The sequence below is a fragment of the Grampus griseus genome (assembly GCF_964374135.1).
Source record: "Grampus griseus genome assembly, chromosome: 6".
NCBI lineage: Eukaryota > Metazoa > Chordata > Mammalia > Artiodactyla > Delphinidae > Grampus > Grampus griseus.
The window spans coordinates 53,266,897-53,290,665 of record NC_139000.1 but is presented as its reverse complement, the minus strand read 5'-3'; the positions used below and the strand labels follow the sequence as shown (position 1 = coordinate 53,290,665).

General features: G+C 44.1%; 1 protein-coding gene across 1 annotated transcript in view; it reads left to right on the top strand.

The window, feature by feature from the left end:
- Positions 1 to 1,903: 1,903 nt before the first annotated feature.
- Positions 1,904 to 23,769, top strand: part of LOC309824145 (histone-arginine methyltransferase CARM1-like) — a gene marked incomplete at its 3' end in the record, with an annotated part of 142,908 nt that continues 121,042 nt past the window's right edge. The window contains exons 1-3 of the mRNA XM_082656891.1: positions 1,904 to 1,948; positions 2,942 to 3,046; positions 22,130 to 22,240. Coding sequence (XP_082513017.1) covers positions 2,972 to 3,046; positions 22,130 to 22,240 — 186 coding nt within the window. The 5' untranslated portion in view covers positions 1,904 to 1,948; positions 2,942 to 2,971. The remainder of the gene's footprint in view (positions 1,949 to 2,941; positions 3,047 to 22,129; positions 22,241 to 23,769) is intronic.

Genomic DNA, 23,769 nt, shown 5'->3' with positions numbered 1-23,769 from the left:
CCACGTTATACATTAGATCCTCAGGCCTTATTCATTTTATAGTTGAAAGTTTGTACCCCTTTACCAACCTCTCCCTATTTTCCCCACCCCTTAGCTCCTGGCAACCACTTTTCTACTGTCTGTTTCTATAAGTTTGACTTTTTTAAAAAAAAGTTTCCAAATATAAGTGATATCATATAGTATTTGTCTTCCTCTTTCTGGCTTATTTCACTTAGCATGATACCATCAAGGTCCGTCCATTGTGTTGCAAGTGGCAGGATTTCCATTTTTCTCGTGGCTGAATGATATTCATATATATATATATCATATCTTCTTAATCCATTCATCTATTGACAGATGAATTGAAACAATTTCAGCAAGTTCATTTATCATTTCCCCAAATTTATTGAATTCACATTTTCAGCCTGTTACTGGGTGGCTGTTATGTTAGCACGATGTTCTGAAGACTAGAGATAAATAAGGCTTGACACCGTGCCCCCAAACCATGCCCTGAAAGAGTTTGATATATATAGAGAGATGGACACTTTAAAAATTGAGAAATTGGGTAAAATATGAAATAAGATGGTAAGCTGAGAGCATGAGATGAGAACACAGGTTCTGGTCCCTAGCTACACATGAAAACTAACTGCAGGCTTTTGAAAAAAACAGAGATGCCTTCTCCCCACCACCAGAGCATTGAATTTCTCAGTATAGGTGGAGGGTCCAACGTCTACATTAAAAAATTCTTTCTAGAGAAGAATTCTGGTGTGTAGCCAAGTGTTGAGGCCCCCTGTGTTGCAGCAGTTCATTGTGCCTATGGGTGTTGTAGAACACAGCAGTGAAGAAATGCTCATTGAACTGAATCTTGGAGAATGAATAGGAGTTTCATGTCAGAAGGTAATCCAAACAGAAGAGACGGACAAGGGTTTCAAAGCCAAGAAGCCAGGCCAGGCCCACGTTGACCTGGGAATGTGTAAGCGCTTCAGCAGCACGGTGGGCGCGTAGGGTATAGTGCAGGTCTTATGTGTGCAGGAAATGGGGGCGAGGAGGGCGCGCACCCAGGGGCGGACAGACGTGAGGGACTGGAGCTCATGGTGAATCCAGACTGGGTGGGCGTTAGGGATCCCACGTGGGCTGTAGGAGAGAGACCCGGTCACAGCACCAGCAGTGGAGAGGAGAGACCCCAGGCAGCGACGACCACTGGGTAGGACTTTGAGAGACATTTCTAAGACAGAAGTCACAGAATTTGACCACCGTGCATGCTGTGTTATCTATTAGTAATATCACTTCTGGAATTCTTTGAGCCTTCACTTCTGTATTTTTTTCCTCACACAGTAGAAAGCATTCCCTTGTATACACATATCCCCAGTTCTTTTACCTTTTCTCTATACACTTAGGGAATACTAAATATGAAAACAAAGAAAACTTGTCACTATAATGATAGAATGAGATTTTATATATATACTCACTTATATACATATATATTTTGTGTTCACATATATTTTATTTTTCTTATCATCAACCATCACCTTCCTCAGAGCACATACTGAGAATAAGCCTATGAACTTTGTTAGCACCGTACCAGGAGAATTCAGTGAGCCCAGACTCTGCCTGTGTTCCATTATGGTCTCAAACTTGACATTTCTGAATGCAAATATGTCTGACAAGTGTAAATAAGGGTGTCACACCTCAGAGCAGTCCCCATTCCCACCTTGCCGTTCCTTATCATGCGTGTGTGTTCAGAGGTGAGCACGCCATTTCCATCTTCTAGTGGCTTCTCAGGTGGAATTTTGTGAAGAGTGCAGTGGCGAGTGCTGTGGTTTCCAAGAGGTAGAAATGGGTCTGCTTTCTTCTCCTTGCAGAATTCAGCGCATTTTCAAATACCTTGAAAAGATGCCGGCGTGAGGAAAAGGAGTACTCAGTGTTCAGCCAGCGGACAGAAGAGGCGTCTGCCATACAGTACTTCCAGGTCAGGGGAGCGGTCCCAGGTGGAGCTGAGTCGTTTCAGAGTGACACACACCTGTGAATATACCTGGGCGAGGCGGTGGGTGGAGAAGAGAGTGCAGCGGTGTTTTCTTTCTCTTCTGCCGCGCTGTGCGGCATGTGGGATCTCAGTTCCCCGACCAGGGATCCGAACGCATGCTCCCTGCCTTGCAAGCGGGGAGTCTTAACCACTGGACCGCCAGGGAAGTCCCGAGAGTGCGGCGGTTTTTAATGTGTGGTCCTCTGACCAACAGCAACAGCATCACCCGGATTGGGATCTTGTCTCTGTCACTTAGAGAGTTGTCAGGACTTGGGCAAGTTGCTGCATCTTTCTGAGGCTCAGTTTCCTCAGCTGAGGAACATACTTCATCTGATTGTTGTGGTGATTTAATTTGATTAGAGGATGTATGTGAAACACTTAGCATGGTGCCTGGCACGTAGAAAACTCTACCAAATGGTAGCCATTACAATGATGATATTTATTATTCACTGTCAATGCTCATGGATTTATACGTACCACGTCACCCAACCGGCTTGCCTCAGGTTCCCCACCGTCACTGCCTTCTACCCCACCCCACCCTCTCCTGGGATTTCTATCCAAGGCCCATCTTTCTCTCTAGGCTGATGGGACTCATCAGAGCCGTCCCTTTTGGCCCTGGCCCCTTTCTCTCTCACTTACCTCTGTTATTCTTGATCTGTGCTCTCTCAGCCTCTGCTTTAGGAGGGGGGACCCTGGGCACCAGTCTGGTCAAGATCTAGGTCTGAATCCGCTGTATGGATCAAAGTTCTGAGGTCTCCTTAGAGTTGTGGTCCTTACAAATGGGGCCAGTGTGGACAGGTCCCGGGTGTCTCAGGGCCTCAGCCCCCTGCTGTGTTAGACCAAGCCCGCCTTGACCCGGGTGGCTGTAAGAGCCAAGTACCCGTGAAGGTCCTGCCTCATGGCGTGTTTACCCTCCCTGTCCTTCTCTCTCCCTTACAGTTTTATGGCTGCCTTTCCCAGCAGCAGAACATGATGCAAGATTTTGTGAGGACAGCCACTTACCACAGAGCCATCCTGCAGAACCACACTGACTTTAGAGATAAGGTAATGGTGGCAGCAGGTTATTAATCTCAAACCATTTTAAGAAGCCTTGTCAAAAACTAGGCTGAGGGCTTCCCTGGTGGCGCAGTGGTTGAGAGTCCGCCTGCCGATGCAGGGGACACGGGTTCGTGCCCCGGTCCGGGAAGATCCCACATGCCGTGGAGCGGCTGGGCCCGTGAGCCGTGGCCGCTGAGCCTGCGCGTCCGGAGCCTGTGCTCCACAACGGGAGAGGCCACAACAGTGAGAGGCCCGCGTACCGCAAAAAAAAAAAAAAAAAAAACTAGGCTGAGCATTCAGCTTTGATAGAATTACCATACGACCCAGAACTTCCACTTCTGACTGTATACCGAACTAACTGAAAGAATTAAAAGCAGGTATTGAGGTGACTATTTGTACGTGAATGTTCGTGACAGCACTATTCACAGTAGCCAGCACGTGGGAGCTTTCCAAATGCCCATCAACTGACAAAGAGATAAACAAAATGTGGTATATCCATTCGATGGAATATTATGAATGTTGTTTCTATTGATATTGTTCATATAAAGAATGTAATGCTGATGCACGCTGCAGTGTGGATGAACCATGAAAACATGTGCAGTGAAAGAAGCCAGCTACAAAAGCACATATGATTCCATTTATAGGAAACATCTAGAATAGAAATCCATAGCGAGAAGGCAGATTAGTGGTTCCCAGGGGCTGGGGGAGGGGGACTTGGTGGGTACAGGCTTGCCTTTTGGGGTGATGAAAATGTCTCGACAGAGGTTATAGTTGCATAACATAGTAAATGTACCAAAACCCGCTGCATTGTACCCTTTAAAATGGTTGATGGTTAATTTTATGTTATGTGAATTTTACCTCAGTAAAGAAATGAAGTTTTGAGAGCCAGGAACTCAAGAGACTAAATGCACTATGTTTTGGTGCACAGGACAGGTGAGGAGCTGTATTGCTACATAATGAATAGCCCTTATTGTGTCACTTTACTTCAGTTTTTTTTTTTCATGGACTCCACAAGTGCCTGCATTTATTTCCTTCACAAAATGGATCTGAATGGTGAACGATTGCTAACACTCTGTGCCAGTGTTGTCCCTTATTTTCCTACCTGTTAAACAGCCAAGGTGTTCAAGGTACTATACAGCTCATCTCAGAAACAGGATCACTGGTCAGTGAATCAGCAGTCATGGGGTCTAGTTTCATATTTTCCCATTTAAGTAGCTCTGTGGTCTTAGGCAAACACTAGATTTCTCTGGGCCTCACAGTCTCTTCTACTGCCATAGTAATTGTAGACCCGTGGCCTTTGAGATTTGCAGCATGAATTCCCCAGGAGGAATGTGGTAGAACATTGAAATAAGGATCCCAATCCCTGCATCCACACCCATTTGCAAAGTCGTACAGCTGCTCCTTTCATGAAGAGATAGTTTCGTTTTTTATCCCTTATCTCTGTGCAATCCTTGGGATGTACTTTGATCAACAGAATATGATAGAGGTGACGTTGTGTGAGTTTCAGAGCCTTGTGGCTTCTGGGCTCACCCTGGTGGAACCCTGAGACCACCATACTGTGAAGAAGCGCTGTCTAGCCTGCTGGGGGTTGGGAGGTGACTTGGAGGAGTGAGGCAGTCCAGTCAATAGCCAACACCAACTGCCAGGCCAATCACTGAGGCCAGCCTGGACCTTCCTGTCCAACCAGCCCTCCAGCTGAATGCAGGAACATGAATGAGTCTAGGCAAGACCAACCGAGAAACTGCCCAGCCCTCCCACAGAGCTGGGAGAAATAATACATTGGTTCTCGTTCAAGCCACTAAATTGTGTTGTGGTTTATGATGCTGAAATAGTTACTTAAAGTAGAGAGAAGACACACGAAAAAATAGTGATAAATAGGCCCCCAGCTAGAAGTTGATTTGCTCATGGGTTGCTTTCTGCTGTCACGTCCATTCTGCTATAGAGCCGTCGGAGAATTCTTAATGTTGGGTATATTTTTTCAGTTCCAGAATCTCCATTTGGCTCTTCTTTATGTCATGTATTTCGTGACTGAGACTGTTTACTTTTCCCTTGATTTCAGTAGTGCTCATGATTGCTGCTCGGAGCGTTATTATAATAGCTACTTGAAGGTTTTCGCCAGATAATTGTAACATCTGTGTCACTGCTGTGTTTGCTTCAGTTGATTATCTATTCCCGGGGAATTGATATTTTCCTGAGTCTTCCTATGCCAAGGAATTTTAGATTGTTTTCCATACATTTTGAATATTATGAGACTCTGGGTCTTGTTTAAAGCCTATGGAGAGAGTTAATATGTCTGATTTAGGATGCATTCAACCTGGTTAGGTTCGGACTGCGTGTTCCATGCCACTAGTTGATTTTCCAAGGGCTCTGGTTCCCGTGTCATTTCACTTTTCAGAGCCTTAGCAGTGCAGCTGGGCTCTGTTCCATGTGCATGTCGCTGGATGGTCAGTCTGGCACCTAGGCAGAGTTCTCAGAGTTTTGATGTGCTAATGATCAGGTCCATGCATGTATAGTTTGAGGGGTGAGTACAGGAATTTATTTTAAAAAATACTTTATGGGGTTTCTTTGCCCAGTTCCTTCCACTCCATGATCTCCCTGATACTTTCTGGTTCCCTGGGACCCCTTTTGAGTCTCTGGACAAAAAGCTCACTCTGCCGTGCACGTCTATGACCTCGCCTAGGTATCGCCAAGCAGAGAGAGGACAAAGAGAGGGGAAAAAGGCAGTGGGGCTTGGCCCCAGTTTTTGGGAACTATGGCACCATTGAAGGCAGAGGGAGTTTCCCCTGTCTCATAGTTTGGGCTGATGTGATGCTACGACCCCCACAAGGTCTCTGGGGTCTGGAGCATAGAAGAAGGGAGGAAAGGGATGGAAAAGAAAGGGGGGGGGGCAAGGAAGAGGAGGAGAGGGGAGGGGAGAGGAAAAGAAAAAAGAAGAGCAAGGGAAGAACAATTTCCACACTCTCTTTGAGCATTCGGAGTTCCCCTTCTTGCAGCTGGAGCCGGAACAGAGAACACCTCCCTCAGCTCTCTTGCCCGCACCCTGGTGTCCATTTCTGGTGTGTTGAGTTCAGGCCACGGGTGAGGGTAAGGGGGTATGGATCAGTAGTATTTCAAGTTCTGATCCTCTTTCCCAGTCTCCCTGCTACCATTGACCTTTCAGAGGCTTCAAGTAGCTGCTCCCTGCATTCCGTCCAGGTTTTAGAGCTGTATTCAGTGGGAGAGTCAGGGTAAAGTGGGCTTTCTCCTGCTTATGCAAAACTGGACATTTTCAAAAAGTCAAATGTAGGTACTCTGGTGGATGAGTGTGTTGGTAAGAGAAAAAGATAAGACCAGAAATGGCCATGCTTGACCAAAGGTTCTCATGTGTCTTGAGGTGCCAGGACCCTTGCTTTGCCAGTGGGGCATTCCTGGTGAACAGTGAGGAAGTAATAAGCATTCCTAATGAGGAAGACCAGGTTATGGTAGGTAGGCAAGGTGAGGATGGAGGGGAAAAGCTTGTTTCTTTTGACACCTTACCTGGTGTTCAAGGCTGTGGATAAGCAGTCTTACTGACCTAAGTCTTACAGGTTTCTCATCAATTAAAATAATTCAATTCTCAGCTGTTGATTGTAATACTTTTATTTGGGGAAACTTCTCTCCTTCTGAAATTGCTTAGCTTTCTTTTTTTAAGATTTTTTTTGTGATGTGGATCAATTTTTTAAAGTCTTTTTTGAATTTGTTACAATATTGCGTCTTTTTTTTTTTTTAATGTTTTGGTGTTTTGGCCGCAAGGCATGTGGGATCTTAGCTCCCCGAGGGATCGAACCCACACCCCCTACATTAGAAGGCCAAGTCTTAACAACTGGGCCGCCAAGGAAGTCCCGAAATTGCTTAGTTTTAATCTATAATCTATTTTCTATATTATCTATAATCTGTTTTTAATTCTGGTTATAGCTTCTAAAGACCACTCCCCCAAATTACTTGCATTTGATGAGTTTTTCAGAGTTTCATATAGATCTTGTCATTCATCTGTAAAAACAAAGATATTGGACCAGATCATCTCTAAGGTCACTCCCACCTCTAAACTCATTTGATTCTACAAAATACCTTTTTTCTGCCAGCCTGAAATGGGTTTTTCTGCCAATGAAATAAAATAGGCATCCATCTGTTGGGGTTTATGACGGTGATAATTAATCACATGACTGATAATTAATTATATCCCTTTCCCCCTCTGAGTTCTGAACCAGTTTAGAAATAGACACAGATGTCAGGTAGAAATCATAATATCAGCTTTATTTTTGGTAATGCTATTTGCAGAATGGGGCTTGGGCCTGTATCCACATAAGGCTTCCTACCCCTTTTTTCCCCCTCAAACTGAACTTTTCCTCTTACTTGTATGCTGAACATGTGGTCTCCCCAGACAAGTCCACAGCCTGCCCAGCAAGCTTCCACCTGGGGGACTCAAGAGCACATGCTTGGGTGGAGGATCGGCAGGCTGGCCCCTTCCAAGTACCAGCACTATGCAAGCTCAAACCATTTTCCAGCATCACCAGTCAGATAAGTCACTCCTATTAGGAGATAAAAAGAGGAAGGGGAGATGACCTCTCTTGCTTCTAGTACTGCCCACTCCTGGGAATAAGTATCTCCTCCCCACTGGAAACTGAAGGAACAAATTGTCCCAGTTTTAATGTCCCAGGAATCCCCTCAGTCCTAGACAGACTAGGATAGTTGGTCACACTAACTCCAAATCTATCAAATCCACCACAAATCCAAAATGTTTAAAAATCCTTTTCTGTTTGCTTCATCATACAGAAGACCCTCCTTGAATGACCCCTCAGTCCATGGAGGATGCTACCTTTTTATCAAGCTCTTGTGTTCTTTCTCATTGAAATTGGTTACCTAAAAGGGCATGGGTTTAGAATGATCAATACCAATCGCTATTATTTATTGAGCAACTCAAGTATCTGCAAGCACCATGCTGAGAGCTTTCCATACAGTGTCTGTCTCAGTTCAGGCTGCTATAACAAAAATACCATAGACTGTGTGTCTTAAACAACAAACACTGATTTCTCATAGTCCAAGATCAATGTGCCTATAGAGCTGGTGTCTGGTGAAGGTTCATTTTCTGGCTTGTAGACAGCAGCCTTCTCGCTGTATCCTCACATGGCTGAGAGAGAGAGGAAGCAAGCTCTCCTCTGTTTCTTCTTATAAGGACACTAATCGCATCATGAGGGCTTCACCCTTGTGACCTAATTACCTCCCAAAGGCCACGTATTCAAATACCATCACATTGGGGATTGGGGTTTCAACATGTGGATTTTGGAGGGCACAAAAATTCAGTCTATAGCAGTTTCCTTTGATCTTCATTACAACTTTATTAGATAAAGACTAATATTTTTGCCATTTTAGAGATGAGAGAACTGAGACCTGGGAATGTTGATAATTTACCTGATTTTATACAACTGATAAATGAGAAAGCCAGAATTTGAACCCAGTTAACCTTACTTTAGAGCCCATGCACATAACCTGTGAAAGGCACTGCCATGGGAAGGTGGGTTGAAATTGCCAAGAGAGACTTTTGTTTCTCTGGGCTTAAGGGTGGAGTGAAAACATTGTGGTTACTTAAACATCCCCATGCAGGTATGAGGCAGCATTGCACTGTGGTTATGTGCATGAGTTCTGGAGCCAGAGAGCTGAGTTCAAACTCCAGCTTGGCCACCTGCTGTACATGTGCCATAGACCTTTATCCTGTGTGCCTTGAGGTCTTGAACAGGTTATCTAAAGTCTCTGGGCTTCAATTTCCTTATCTGTGAGCGTAGCAGCTACCTCCTAGAGTCCTTGCAGGATCAAGATGATACAATGCATAGGAAGTGCTTAGTATATTGCCTAAAATATCAACTCAGTCCATAATAGCAAGTATTATTATTATTTATGGTCTTGGGGATGGTGCTATAGTTTCTACCGCTGCAATAATTTTAAATCTTTCAAGTCTTGATTTCTTCATTCTGCCTCCTCCATGCAGTTTTAATGAAAATCCTCTCTTGGCCAGAGCACTGCTGGCTGAGAACCCCATTTGGAATCTATCCAGGAAACTGACACTGCTGGAACCCACCCCCTCCCCCTCCTCAGAGTTTCTGTTAATTGCCATATGGCTATTTTTAGTTTCTTTTGCGTGTGCACTTGGAACAAGCAGGAAAAGTCCATCCTGCTGAGGGTACTGGGTTGTGTGAGCCGTAGGGTTTTAATTTGGAAATGTTTTGACACTTCATTTGTCAGGGCACCAGTTGCTGGAAACTTGTGAGAGTAAGCAGGAGCCGGGAGCTTATTATTTTTTTAAAATCAGCATTTTCACTAAAGGAGAGCATTCCCAGTTGCAACAGCTGCTTAGTGCATCCAAAAGTGAGGTTGGCTTAGGCAGAAGGGATTCAGGGATTTGAAAGCTTAAAAGAAAACATAAATAACTACAACAAACATGCAAAGCAACCTGTTCAGATTGTCAGCTGATACTCAGATCTGCAGAGCCTGAGCTGCTGGCTCTTCCAGTTTGAGTTTTCTTTGGTGTGGACTTATCATCAGTTTGGTCGAATGTCCTTGGGTCCATCTCTGATCCTGCACTGAAATTCTCTGACCTTAAAACACTGCTACTACTTTATTTGGTTAACCTGGCACACTAATGAGGCCCAACCTTAATCACTGATGGAATAAAGGCTGTAACACAGGCCTGCCGGGTAGTCGTGCTGGCATGTGTTAAAACAGGTCTTGCTTCCTGAAAAAAATTTTAACCTCTTTAATGAGGTATGAAGCATGTACATAAAGCTGTACATATTTAACGTATACAACTTGCTGAGTTTAGGGATAAGTATACACCCAAGAAACTATCATCACGATCTAGGCCATAACCATATCCATCACTTCCAAAAGTTTCCTCCTGTCCTCTTTATTTATAATGATAACTATTATTATTATTTTATGATAAGAACACTTAACATAAGATCCACTCTCAGCAAATTTTTAAGTAATAAATACAGTATTGTTAACTGTAGGCACTAAGCTGTGAAATAGATGTCTAAGAAGTAAGAATTATTCATCTTTTTTTAAAATAAATGTATTTATTTTTGGCTGCGTTGGGTCTTCGTTGCTGCGTGAGGGCTTTCTCTAGTTGCAGCGAGCGGGGGCTACTCTTCGTTGTAGAGTGCGGGCTTCTCATTTTGGTGGCTTCTCTTGTTGCGGAGCACGAGCTGTAGGCGCATGGGCTTCAGTAGTTGTGGCACGTGGGCTTAGTAGTTGTGGTTCACAGGCTGTAGAGCGCAGGCTCAGTAGTTGTGTCACATGGGCTTAGTTGCTCCGTGGCATGCGGGATCTTGCCGGACCAGGGCTTGAACCCGTGTTCCCTGCATTGGTAAGCGGATTCTTAACCACTGCGCCACCAGGGAAGATCAAGAATTATTCATCTTGCATGACTGAAACTTTGTACCCTTTGACTAATACTTTCCTGTTTCCCTCTCTCTCCAGCCCCTGGTTACCACCGATCTACTCTCTGCTTCTAAGAGTTTAACTCTTTTAGATACTTCATATAAGTGAAATCATGCAGTATTTTTCCCTCTGTGTCTGGCTTATTTCACTTGCAATGATGTCCTCCAGCTTCGCCCATGTCGTGTGTCACGTATGGCAGGATCTCCTTTCTTCTAAGGCAGCACGGTATTCCATTGTGTGCGTATGCCACGGTATCTTTATCCATTCTTCAAATCCTCCACATCTCGCTGCTGAGTGCTGTTAACCATTGACAGCAGCATCCTCATTTAGAACTGTGGAGGGAAGTGGGAAGAAAGGAAGTAACTCACGACTCCTGCTAGGTTCTTTGCATATCTTATCTCATTTTAATCCTTGCATGTTAGTCAGGGTTCTAAGCTGCCAGCATCAGAAACCAACTCTGCTAATTTAAGAAAAAAAGAAAAAAGAATTTCCGAAAAGGATATAGGATCATCAGAGAGCTAGGCGTGGAGGCTACAAGGAGAAAAATAATTTCCAAAATCATGCTGCAGAATTGATCTCTGGGAGACATCCATGCAGCCAGACGTGGGCACCGCAACCTGCATAGGCTTCACCTGCTGCTACCCTGGAGTGTTGTCCTTAGAACCTTTCTCTGTTGTGCTGCTGGAACCGGGAGGTGGCCATGACCGCACCTGAGTGGATTCTGTGCTGTCCTGCGTCTGCACACTGTCAGCTTCACAGTGCAAGGTGCATCTTATCAGGAGAGCCCCGGTCATGCCTGTGCTTTAGCTTCAGGGATGCTGGAAAAGAGCAGCAGACACCTGTAACTTCCCAAGTGGAAGGCTGGTACTGCCCCAGAAGTGGGACATTCTCCAAGCACAGGAAGGGGGTTCAGATGCTGAGAGGCACAGAAGAAAGGTAAACGCCCGCCATACCACACGACAAAAAAATTCAAGATATATTATTAGCCTGATAGTACAGAAAAGGGACCAGGGCTACATAAATTTAACTAACTTGCTTTAAGGTACACGACTGCTAAGTGGTAGAGCTATATGCGAACTCACATCTGCCGGGACTGCACAGTGATTTTGGGAGCAACATAAAGCCATTCTCTATATGTTCTAGGTTGATAATCAAACTGATATTTTATTTTATCTCTGTGATCTTTGGAACATGTATGGGGGCAGGATGTGATAGTGAAAAATGATCTCTGATACATCTATATATCTCTGCCTGTCTTGTGTGTGTGTGTGTGTGTGTGTGTGTTTCCCTATGGCTTGGACTTTGGAGGCCGTTTTAGTTTCCTAGGGCTGTCATAACAAATTACCACAAACTAGGTAGCTTAGAACAGCAGAATTTTATTCTCTCACAGTTCCAGAGGTCAGAAGTCCAAAACCAGGGTGTCAGCACGCCCATGCTCCCTCTGAAGGCTGCAGGGGAAGATCCTTCCTCGCTTCCTTCTAGTTTCTTGAGGCTGCTGGCAGTCCTTGGTGTTCCTTGACCTGCAGATGCACCACTCCAATCTCTTCTTTGTCACGTGGCATTCTCCCCATGTGTCTGTGTCTCTGATGTAAATTTCTCTCTCCTTGTAATGACTCCAGTCACAATGGATTTAGGGCTCACCCTAATCCAGTATGATGCTATCTTCATTTGCTATATCTGTAAAAACCCTATTTCCCAATAAGGTCACATTCACAGGTTCTGGGTAGACATAAGTTTTGGAGGACACTATTCGACCTAGTACCGAGGCCAAGGTTCGCGTTAGGTCGTATATCACAAAAACTCATCCCTGGGATAAATTCTCTGTAATACAGGTGAGGAGAAAGAGGTAGAAAATGGATGTTGGTCTTAACTGATCTCTTTGGCCCCTTAAGCTCTAAGGGGGTGTCCACATAGATTTCCTGAATGTGAGTAAAGCAGATGGCGTGTCTGTGCCAGGATTCTCCTGAGCTTGAATAAAATCTGCTCCTGTAAGAGTACTGGAGAAAGATGCCAGAATCAGCAGAGGAAAATGCTTTCATTTGGTATGAAAGCAAAGTGCAGCTTTCAAGGAGAGCCAAGAAGACTGAATAAACAACGATCACAGACCGTCTTTCAGGGCATTTGGGAAAGAGGGAGCTAGGGACTTTAATGCACTAGATGGATTTTCTAGTCAAGATATCTGTGCTCCAAGCCTGTCTCTGTACCTTTCAAGATGCTGACATGCGACCTCTCTTTGGGGTTAATTTTAAAATGGGATAAGAACACTTAACACATGGTAGCTATAAGAATTCAGTGAACTGCTATACCAGAATCTCAGCACAGCATCAGAATTCTGTGGACATACTGGGAAATTTGAATCAGAAATCACTGGCACTTGACTGGGCTTATTAGGGTAAACTAGGTTATGCTGCTGTAACAGTCAACCCCCAGACCTCAGTGGTTCAAACCAATAGAGCTTTATATCGTGCTCATTGAATCCATCCTAGGTTAGCGAAGGGCTGCGTTTTGTCTCATCTCACTCAAGGACCCAGGCTGAGGAAGCAGCCTCCATGTGAAACATGACTAGTTCCTGTTGCAGAGGGAAGCGGAGCGTGGCAGAGCACACTCCTTGTTCTTATATCTTCCACCTGAAAGGGACCCATGTTCACTTCTGACCACATTACATGGTCCAAAGCAAGTCATGTGGTCACTCCTAATTCCCAGAGAGCAAGGGATACAATTCTACCATGTGCCCATAAGGAGAACCAGAAATATCTGGTAAGTGGCACTAATGACTATCATACCAGATGCCACTCTTGCAAAATCATTAAAGAAGGGACAGATTGCTAAGGTGAAATTCGCAGTGCCTCAGCTCTGCATGGGAGGGAGCTAGGAAGAAAAGAGGTTTGAAAAAAATCAGTATTTCACTGGTATGGTTTTACTGGCTAACTTACTGTGAACTTCTGCCTGGTGGATTCTCTTCCCACTACAGTCAGGGCATTTCAGAAACATCTTAGGGTTGAATTTCTAAACCTTTCCCATTCCCTCTAAGACAGTGCCATGAAGGAAGGGCCAGTTTGGAGCAATGACTGACTTTGTTAAAGGCTTATATAGAAGACTCTGTGCAACAGTAACTTCTGAAGTAGGTGTCTTTGTCTTAATATCTGCTTTCCAGGATAAAAATGGAAGTGGATAAATAGGATAAAGTCAGTATAAAGGAGTTAAATTGCTGTACTAGAACCTGGTCTTTTCCAGCACTGGACCAGGAATTGGGCATGGATGAACTTAAGAGCTTGTGCCTGTATCTTGTTTTTGCTTGATTTCCTGAATCTGAGGTACTGACACACTCAACTCCAGAGTGATGGCTTAGGTTTAGAATTTAGAAGTTCAGAAACCCGGAAAAGACAGAATCACAGAAAAATGTCAGTGAACATGTTGAATTTTGTTTAAGTAGCACCATTTTCTTAGCCTCAGTGCCGTAAATCACAGATCATGCAGCAAAGGCTTACGTGGTAGTATTTTCTTAGGGAGGGCAATCTCAGTGGAGCAGGAGAGAGGCAGAGCAGAGGGGAGGAGAGCAGGTGTGAGGGAGGGTGTTACTGAGCTTGCCACAGCTTGATGAGAGACTGATCACCCGGTGTCACCGGACATCATCAGGGAGGTCATATGAAGCCACTCTGTCTTCAAACAGTTCATCGGGGGAGAAAAGGAGAATGACTTCTCCATTGGCTGCCATCTCCCACTGGTGGAGCACGCCCCCGCAGGGTGTTAACTCCCTACTCTTCATGGTGCACGTGCATGCGTGCCAAGTGGGTACTGTCGTGCCTGCCCCATGCCTCAGCTGCAACAAGGGCACTGCGGTAGGAGGCAAGGGACAAAGTGCATGTGGCGTGAGTGAGGTGGCCACTGTTTTATTGTACCCGTGAGCAATGTGAGGGAACAGGAGAAGCCTCCGCAGCAAACTCCTTCAGCTGTAGCAGCAGCAATGAAACTCAGCTCCATGTTTCAAAGACCAGGACAAGCAATTTCTAGGGCCACTCTGGCCGGCCAGCAAGGCGAGCGTTCCATTCTGGCATGCTACAAAAACTGAAGGTGTTATAAACATCCCCCAAGCCGGGAACCTGGGAGTCAGGCTAGACTTTTTCTTTTCCTTTCCAGTTTCCAAATTCTTTAGCTGCTTTTAATCCAGCATTTTTGCAACTCCTTCTCCTCCCCTTTGTCCCACAGCTGATTCTTTATTCTCATTGTTACTGTATCTTTCCTGGAGGATTGCAAATGTTTTCCAATTAGTTTCCCTACTTGTCCCAGTTAAGATAGCTTTGGCCTCCAGCAGGAGGAAATCCTTACTTAAATTGGCTAAAATGTTGGAGGTAGTATGATTCTGAGGTGTTTTAATCCAGTTTCTCTGAGCATCACATTTCAATTTAACCACGTCCAAGAAAGAAGAAGCATCTTTCTTACGTCTGTCTTAGAAGGGGGAAAACCTTTCCAGTAGCTCCCAACAAACTTCCCCTCAGGTCTCATTAACAATATTTTATCACACACGCAAGTGTAGTGATCACTGGCAAGAGAAACGGAACCACTTACGATTGCCCTGGACCAATCAGGATCCCCTCCCTGGGACTGGGGATGGTTATCCACAGAGGAGGATAAATACTCAATAAAGTGAGGTTCTGATAGGAAGTAAGAAGGGACTGATGTTAATTCGGAACCACCAATGTCTGCCCTGCACCCTCTGATCCTGTGTCCTCCAGTCCACACCACCACTGTGATGCTGCTGAAACACAACTATGAAATAATTCTTCCACTGCAAACTCTTCCATGATCCTTCTTTGCTTAAGGATTAAGTCCAAGCTCTTAGTGGCGTATACAAGACCATCTACAAGCAAGCATCAGCTTTTGCTCTTGCCATGTTCATTTCTCAACCATGCCCCCTACTTGTACCTCTAACACACACATCATGCTCCTGAGAAGATTTGCTGCCTCCCAGACATGACTGGCCCTACCATTCTTGGGTGCCTTTGTTCAGACTGCTCTCAGTCTGGAGCTCTTGCCACCCCCTCCATTCAGACGGCACACGTTGACTTACCTCTTGATTTTCCTCCTCGGGTCATCTCAGTGAAGTATTTCCAGAATCCTTGGTAGAGTAGACTAATCCTCCTTCATAGTTTCACTGGGTCTATTATATAATACTATCCTTGCCACTGTAACACATCATTATGCTTCTCCCTACTAGACAGTCATGTTATTTTCATCTTTGCATTCCCAGCATCTAGCAGTATTTGGCACAATGGGTAATAGAAGTCACTTTTGATGTCTGATGAATGATTGAGTGCCTGAGGGTTTAGAGCTGAGTGAGCTAGTCTGAGTCTATTGGCAGCATATGAAGGGGGTTAATCATGGAGAGAGAAGGTAGGAGTGATTAGCATCTTTGTATTTTCTGTAATAATAGAGAAAAATAGTTGGAGAACTGGTGAAAGGGTGGTTAAAAGATTGGTGAAGGGTTTATCTATCCTCTGCCAGAAGACCAGGTGGAATGAAACAAGGGTGCTCATAAGTATTATTTATTCATTATTTAAATACAGGCAACCTTTTTGTTGAAAGCAAGTTTCACTGCACAGAGATGCAGAGTTCTGTCTTATGGGGAGCTGTCACAGCAGAATTCTTCTGCCATAGAGAAAGTTCTAATTATCTGAACAAGATTTAAGCCATCAAGGGATGTCTTCTGCAGCTCTTGAAGGGATTTGGAATTGTCCTTCTTTGACAAACCCTAGAGGAAGCGATGTGATGGACTGCGAAAGGCTGTGTAGTTCTCTCATTCTGTTTCTGCTCGGAAGCTGTTCAGTCACCCTGTTGGTCAACAATTTGGATGTTGGAATAGTCGGGTGCAGTCTGTGGGGTAGGGAGCCCATGGCAGGTAACTATGATGATAAAGTACATGACAGTGGAAGAGCATGGGGTACTTGTAACTTGGGGTGATTCAGTGGAGATATCTACAGATATAATAAAATAATGGCTGGAAGAAGCAGCAATGGCTGTGGAAGTGCCAGGTGGGTAGGACACAGTTTGGGAGTATAAGGCATACAGAAATGACAGTTGGGGTATTGCAATTCAGAGCAGCCGTTGATATGCTCAAGCAAATAAGGAAAGAATGAATAAATAATAAATGGCGTAACTGGAAGAATCGAGTGTGGGATAATCAGGACCTCGGTATTGGAAGACAGTTATAAAACTGTAGGGTGAAAAGAAGGCTAAATGGGACAAACATTACTGTAGCCTGAACAACACAGAAAATAGAATTGAAAATGAAGGGAGTATCTAAGAGCATAGGGTTTCAACTAGGTACGTTTGTTATTACTCATCTCTGCCATTTATTTATTTTATTTTATTTTTTGCGGTACGCGGGCCTCTCACTGTTGTGGCCTCTCCCGCTGCGGAGCACAGGCTCCGGACGCACAGGCTTAGTGGCCATGGCTCACGGGCCCAGCCGCCCCGCGGCATGTGGGATCTTCCCGGGCCGGGGCACAAACCCGCATCCCCTGAATCAGCAGGTGGACTCTCAACCACTGTGCCACCAGGGAAGCCCCTCTGCCATTTATTAAGTGTATGACTTCAACTCCATCTGATTCTCAGTCTCTTTATGTGCAACATGGAGAAAATAATGGTACCCACATTAGATAGTTGTCATCATGAGTAAATAAGGTAAAAGTACTAAGCAAGCATAGTACATAATAAATATAAAAATAATGGTACATATTTACTTTTACTTTATTAGTCAAGGGTAGTTTTGTTTCATGTTTTTTTAAGGACCTGGATGTTCTTTGTTAATTTTAACCTAGTGAATCCAAATAAATAGCTTTGAACCCTCTTGGGGCTTGTTAGACCTGTTCAGACATTTTTGCAGGATTTCTTTGCCTAGGAAGCCATAAGAGCATGTAATTAAAATCATCTGTACAAGCAAAATGACCTTATATTTTTAATATTTCAAAAATTTTATTTACAAATAAATTCACAGAACTTTTGGCCACTGTTACATGGATCAATTGTTGACTTTTCCCCATTAGTCCTGACAAGAATTTCATACCATTTTCTGGTGCTGCCCCATATAAGCCCCAAATTAGCCATTTTTATAGTTACTGCCTGTGTATCCAGGGGAAGCTGAGGATGAATTCTCTCTCTAGAGGAACATTGTATACTAGAGCTAACTGGATTGTAATGTAATGACAATATGACAATGTCCAAAGAAAGTCATCCTTTGAAGGATGCTTAAGATCACAAGATTGAAGAGGATGCGTTACGCTGGTAGAAGGTACGTTCTTAGGGAGGTAACAGATTCGCGCTGTATCTTTTGGATCATGAGTCTGTTCCCTATCTGTGGTAGTGAGACACATTTTTATTATTCAGTTTGTTTAACAAAGATTTAGTGAGTGTTTTTTACTGTGTGCCAGACCCCATGCCATATCAGGGATTCAGTAGTGACCAAGAAGCAGATAGAAGTCTCTCCTTTAATGAAGGGGAGGGAGCAGAAATTAATCAAATAATCTGTCTTTGAATGAAAAATTATAACTGTGATGAATGTTATGAAGGAAGGGTTTGAGTAAGTGATGATAAGAAAGCGTAGAGCTGGGGCTTCCCTGGTGGCGCAGTGGTTGAGAGTGTGCCTGCCGATGCAGGGGACACGGGTTCGTGCCCCGGTCCAGGAAGATCCCACACGCCGCAGAGCGGCTGGGCCCGTGAGCCATGGCCAATGAGCCTGTGCGTCCGGAGCCTCTGCTCCGCAGCGGGAGAGGCCACAACAGTGAGAGGCCCGCGTACCGCAAAAAAAAAAAAAAAAAAGCGCAGAGCTGGAGGACTTTTACTTAGCCTGGGAGGGGAGCAAAGGCTAAGGAAGTCTTCCCTGAGGGAGAGCTGTTTGAGATCTGAAGGATGAGTTGATGTATCAGCCAGGGTTCCTGCAGGAGAGGCAAGGCACACTCGACAAGGTGTTTTAGAAGAGTTAAATAACAGGACCATTTACAATGATGTGGGCAGAGTACAGGGAACCAACACGGTACGGTGAAGCGCCCTGGCACTACCAAGGGTGGGGACCTGTTATCACCCCTTGACCTAAAGGGGGAGGGGGAAGGGGAGGTTACTGGAAACCTGAGAGAATAGTCATAGCTCTAAGAGATGGAAGCCCAGCAAGGGCTGTGGCCTTTGGTAGAGGGGACACAGCCAGTCCATGGAGACCTGGGCGGAAGGAAGCCAGGAGAATAGGTCTTCTGACCGCACTGTCCTCACTCCCTCTGACCTCCTGTTGTCTTTTCTCTTGGACGATCCCGGCCAGAGGCCAATAGCATGGAGCCATCGGAAGTGTTTAGAGTGTGGTGTGGTCAGATTTACATCTCTTCACAGTCCACCCTTTCCTCCCATCTTTTGCTGCACAGAAGGATGGCCATGGTGCTACAGACAGCCGAGCGCTGGGTACTCATCCAGCTCTGCCCTTTACCAGTAGCGTTACCTTGGGCTGGAAACAGTCTCTCCAAGCCTGTTTCCTTCTCAGTACAACGGGGACATAACTATGTACTCTCCATCCCAGCGGGGCATGAGGATCAAATAGATAGTGTCTGGGGAACGTCCTTTGGAGACTGGAAACTGCTTTACACGTGGAAGAGGGTTTTATTACTCTCTTTTTGCCTCTGTCTGAGGTGAGATACTTTTCCGTAGGATAAGAAAGTATAACTTAATGTCTGCCAAGGTCCTCAAACATACCCAGTTCTGTGATGGCCTACCAATGGTAGAATAAAGCATGGGCTCAGTATAATCTTCTGTGAGGACAAGAAAACGTGATTAGAGGCAGCTCCAAGGCTTCCTGAGGTGCCAGATAAGACGGTGTAACATAATTATGTCCTGTCTTCTCCTAGTCTGGGAAACCCCAGCTGGAAAGGGCTGAAAGAGTGTATTTCCATTAGAGCCTAAATACTTGCTTAGACTTGTTTGTTTTTCACCAGAGAATGAATTCTCAGCCTTCCTCAGCTTTGTTTCCAACGTTTCATGGCTTACATAGACAGGGCAAAATGTCCCTCCCTCTCCTCTCCCTCTCCTACAGGCCCCAGACTGAAAATTCACTTGTTAACTTTTTAAATATACACACAAGCGGGAAACAGATGGCATTATCTGGGTAATGCTAGCAAAAGATCAGATTCTTTTTCAAGGGCTATGCTCTGTTTTGAAATAGCCAAATGAATAAGGTTGTTTTGGCTTGAAATTCGTTATTGAAATAAGGTATTTGCACAACAGTTTATAATTTTTCGGCTCTTCTCTAGGTAGGGTCTGGGCCTGTCAATGCATCTTCCTACCAAAAGGCCTAATTTGGCAAAAAGCTGAACCGTATCAGCCTCCCTCCCATCTCTGAATTTTTCTCTCTCTCCCTGTTCCCACTGTCTGCTGTCTCTCTCCCAGTGGTAAAATGTTTCTTTGGTTTTTAGTCTGCAGGATCAAGAGAAGTGAAAAACACTGCTCTAAGATGTGCTTCATGACACCCTAATAAAAGAGACAAAGTGTTCCCTTCACACATTTCTAGGACGACTGTCACCAGAGCAAGCAGGTGCAATTTCTATTGTATCTTAATTTTGTATCCATGTTTTGGACTAAGCATAGTATCTAAGGTATTATATTTTAAAATTTACTTATTTATTTATTTATTTTTGGCTGCATTGGGTCTTCGTCGCTCTGCACGGGCTTTCTCCAGTTGCGGCGAGCGGGGACTTCTCATTGCGTGGGCTTCTCTTGTTGTGGAGCACAGGCTCTAGGCGTGTGGGCTTCAGTAGTTGTGGCACGCGAGCTCAGCAGTTGTGGCTCGCTAGCTCTAGAGCACAGGCTCAATAGTTGTGGCACACGGGCTCAGCCGCTCTGCGGAATGTGGGATCCTCCCGGACCAGGACTCGAACTCATGTCCCCTGCATTGGCAGGCGGATTCTTAACCACTGCGCCACTAGGGAAGTCCTATTATATTTTTCATTGAAGAACGCTCTGGTAACGTTCTTCTGGATATGGTGCATCTTTTTAGGGGGCCATGGATTGCACTCTCCAACCTACAGCCTCCTCTCTCTAGACAGCTGTCATGGGTCTTCTTGCAATAAACCCAGGACCATGTGAAGATGAAGTATTTCCTAGGGAGGATGAGGAGAAGTGAATGGTGGTATTTCTAAAAGTATAGACAGCCTGACAGCAAATTCCAGAGACTGGGTGACATTTTAAATTAGTAATGCTCCTAATTATCCAAATCCTAGGAGACCACATGGAATACAGCCACAGCTCTAGGATTAATATAAGTGAGCACCGTGAACCCATTACTAACAGCATGTTCTCTTAGAATAATGGCACCGTATCTGTGTCAGCACAGTGTGACACTGCAATTAAAACACAGATACGCACATGCACAACCTCTGATATTTCCTGTTTTTTGGAAAAATTTTCCTACTATCAGAGTAAAAAGAAAAAAACTATTATAAATTTTCCTGAAAAAAGTAATACTTTGTTTCCTTGTCATTCATTGCCTGTTGGTATTGCTGGGTTAAAATATCAGATTTATAAAAGTGAAATTAAATAATCAACATGTGATTTTATAGAACATGAGCTTGGAAGGCAGAAGTGCCCAGATTCAACTCCTGGCTCCCCTACTTACTGCTAGGTGAACTTGGGCTCATTCAGTGTCTCTCATTTTCAGTTTGTCATCTCACAAGTGGCCATCATAATGCTATCTATTCGTACATTTATTGTGAGGATTTAGAGCCAAGTGAAATGCCTTGCTCAAAGCTAGTGCTAAAAGATGCTAAGAATAAAAGTCACTGATGAGACAGAAATACAGGAGCCTGAGATTTCAGTGATCAGACTGAGCTGCAGACCTCAGCTTCAGCTGTGCATGGGGCCAGGGCCCCAATCCATACTGTCCTTCTCTTCCTCGCAGCATGCAGGTCCAAATGTTGGTTGGTCCCTTTGTGCCAGTGAATGGTGGTCTTTCTGATTGAAGTTCTAGGTCTGAACACAGAGAATAGAAGTTTCTGTAAATTCTATGTGTCCACTGTCTTAATACCCTCCTACCCTCCATGTAAACCTCCCCAACTTTTTGGAGGGGGCCTAAAAAAAAAAAGCACATATCTCACTTTTGGATTTTTAAAGACTGTCTTCAATTTTTCCTGAATATATATACACACACATATACATATACATATAATATGCATATACATATGTATATATGTATATAATGCTAAACATTATTTGAGACAGTTTTCATTTTGTTCACGCTGACAGGTAGGGTAAGCAAATTCATTCATGACCCACTACTTTTCTTGGCCCTAAACATCCTAAAAGTAAACCATGTTACAAAGAAACTGTAGTAATAATAACAATCATTTGAAAAACACCAATTATACACTAAGTGCTTTGTATACACTTCATACTAATCCCCACAGTAAACCTTAAAAGGTGGGTATTATTAACCCCATTTAACATAGGAGAAAAAGAAGTCTCACAGAGATTCATAACTTGGCCAAGGTAAGACCACTTGTAAAAATCAAAGCTAGTACTTTGATCACAGTGCTCAAAGTTGGCATGATGCCAACAGCTAAGCTCCGGTTTGTGTTTTCACCCCTTTTTTGTCTTTTCCTTTCCTTCCAGGTTGTTCTGGATGTTGGCTGTGGATCAGGAATACTGTCATTTTTTGCTGTACAGGCCGGAGCTCGGAGAGTCTATGCAGTTGAGGCCAGTTCAGTAGCACAATATGCTGAGGTAAGTGGTTGTATTTTTACAGCAATTACTAACTAGGGCTTCAGTAAACTTCAGGAGACTAAGTGATGGACCTTTCACGTAGGTCATTTTAGAAGAATTTTTGTTTTACCAGTCTGATTTTTTTTCCTGTTGGGATGTTACTCCTGAAAGAGCCCGCCTTCACTGTAGTGATGGATATGAAAACAATTATTTTAAAAATTTCTTCACGATACTAAAATTATAACAGAACTTTCTTGGGCCTGGGGGAGATGAATGCTGTCTTATCTTTAATGACCTACTGAGGTGAGGAGTCAGACATCCCTGGAGCTAGGTTTATTTTTTTTCTTACATGCTGTACTGACAATAACTGCACCACTCACTTTAAATTTCAATTTTGGTTTAAGGGACTGTTGCTACATGATTGTAGTTGGAGCATGGGCAGAGGTCTGTGCTTCTTTTTCAGATTTCAGGTTCTGATTAGAGGACAGGGAGATGCTTTGTTTTAAATATGGTACTCCATTATCCTTATAAAATGTGTACACATATTGGAGAATAAGTCAAGAGTCAAGTAATAATAGCTTTCAGTAATATTTGGATCTAATAACAACCCAGTCGAGCTGCAGAGCTGGATGTGTGTGTGCACGCACATGCACAGGGTCATGTGCTTGTCATCCACACCTGGAGGAGGCCTGCATGTAAATGAGGGACAGAATGGCAGATCGAGAGGGAAGCCTGGCTGCTGCTCTGAGGAGCATCCTGAAACTTTCCTCCGACCTGGGACAAGTGCTAGCTCTGAGTGATGGTTGGGTTTGGATTGAATGACCCAGAAGGGGCCAGAGACCAGTAGACAGTATGGCATGTTCGGAAGGAAAGACTGCCAGGGCCTGATGGCTGGCATGTTCTTACACTCTCTTCTTCCAACAAGTCTTGGATAAAATATTTTTGGTCATTTGCTTACGTACCAATTCTTAAGAGTCATTTTTATTAACTATTAGGTGCACACAAAAGAATATTTGTAAAATGTGTACATTTTAATATTTGAAAAATGTGTACATTTGTAAAATGTGTCAAGAATAACAATACAATGAATGTGTGTCCACTACGTCTTTTTTTTTGGCCATGCCACGTGGCTTGCGGGATCTTAGTTCCCTCACCAGGGATCAAACCCATGTCCCCTGCAGTGGAAATGTTGAGTCTTAACCACTGGACAGCCAGGGAAGTCCCAACTATGTCTTTTAAGAGATAGGCCATTAGCATTTCCATTAAAGGTTCATGTGTCTTGTCTTGATCGTGTCTCTTTTCTGCCCTAAATAGAGGTAACCACTATCTTGAAATTTTGTTAATCACGTTCTCACTGTTCTTTATAGTTTTACCGCATATGTTTCTGTCCCTAGAAACATATCCTTTATGAACTTTCCATAAATGGAATCGTAATGTATGTATCCTGTAATTTGCTTTTTTCACCCAGCATGATGCTCCTGAGGGTCATTTTGTTGATGCATACAGCCCTTGTTTATTCCTCTTCAAGTGCTGGATAGTGTTCTATTATA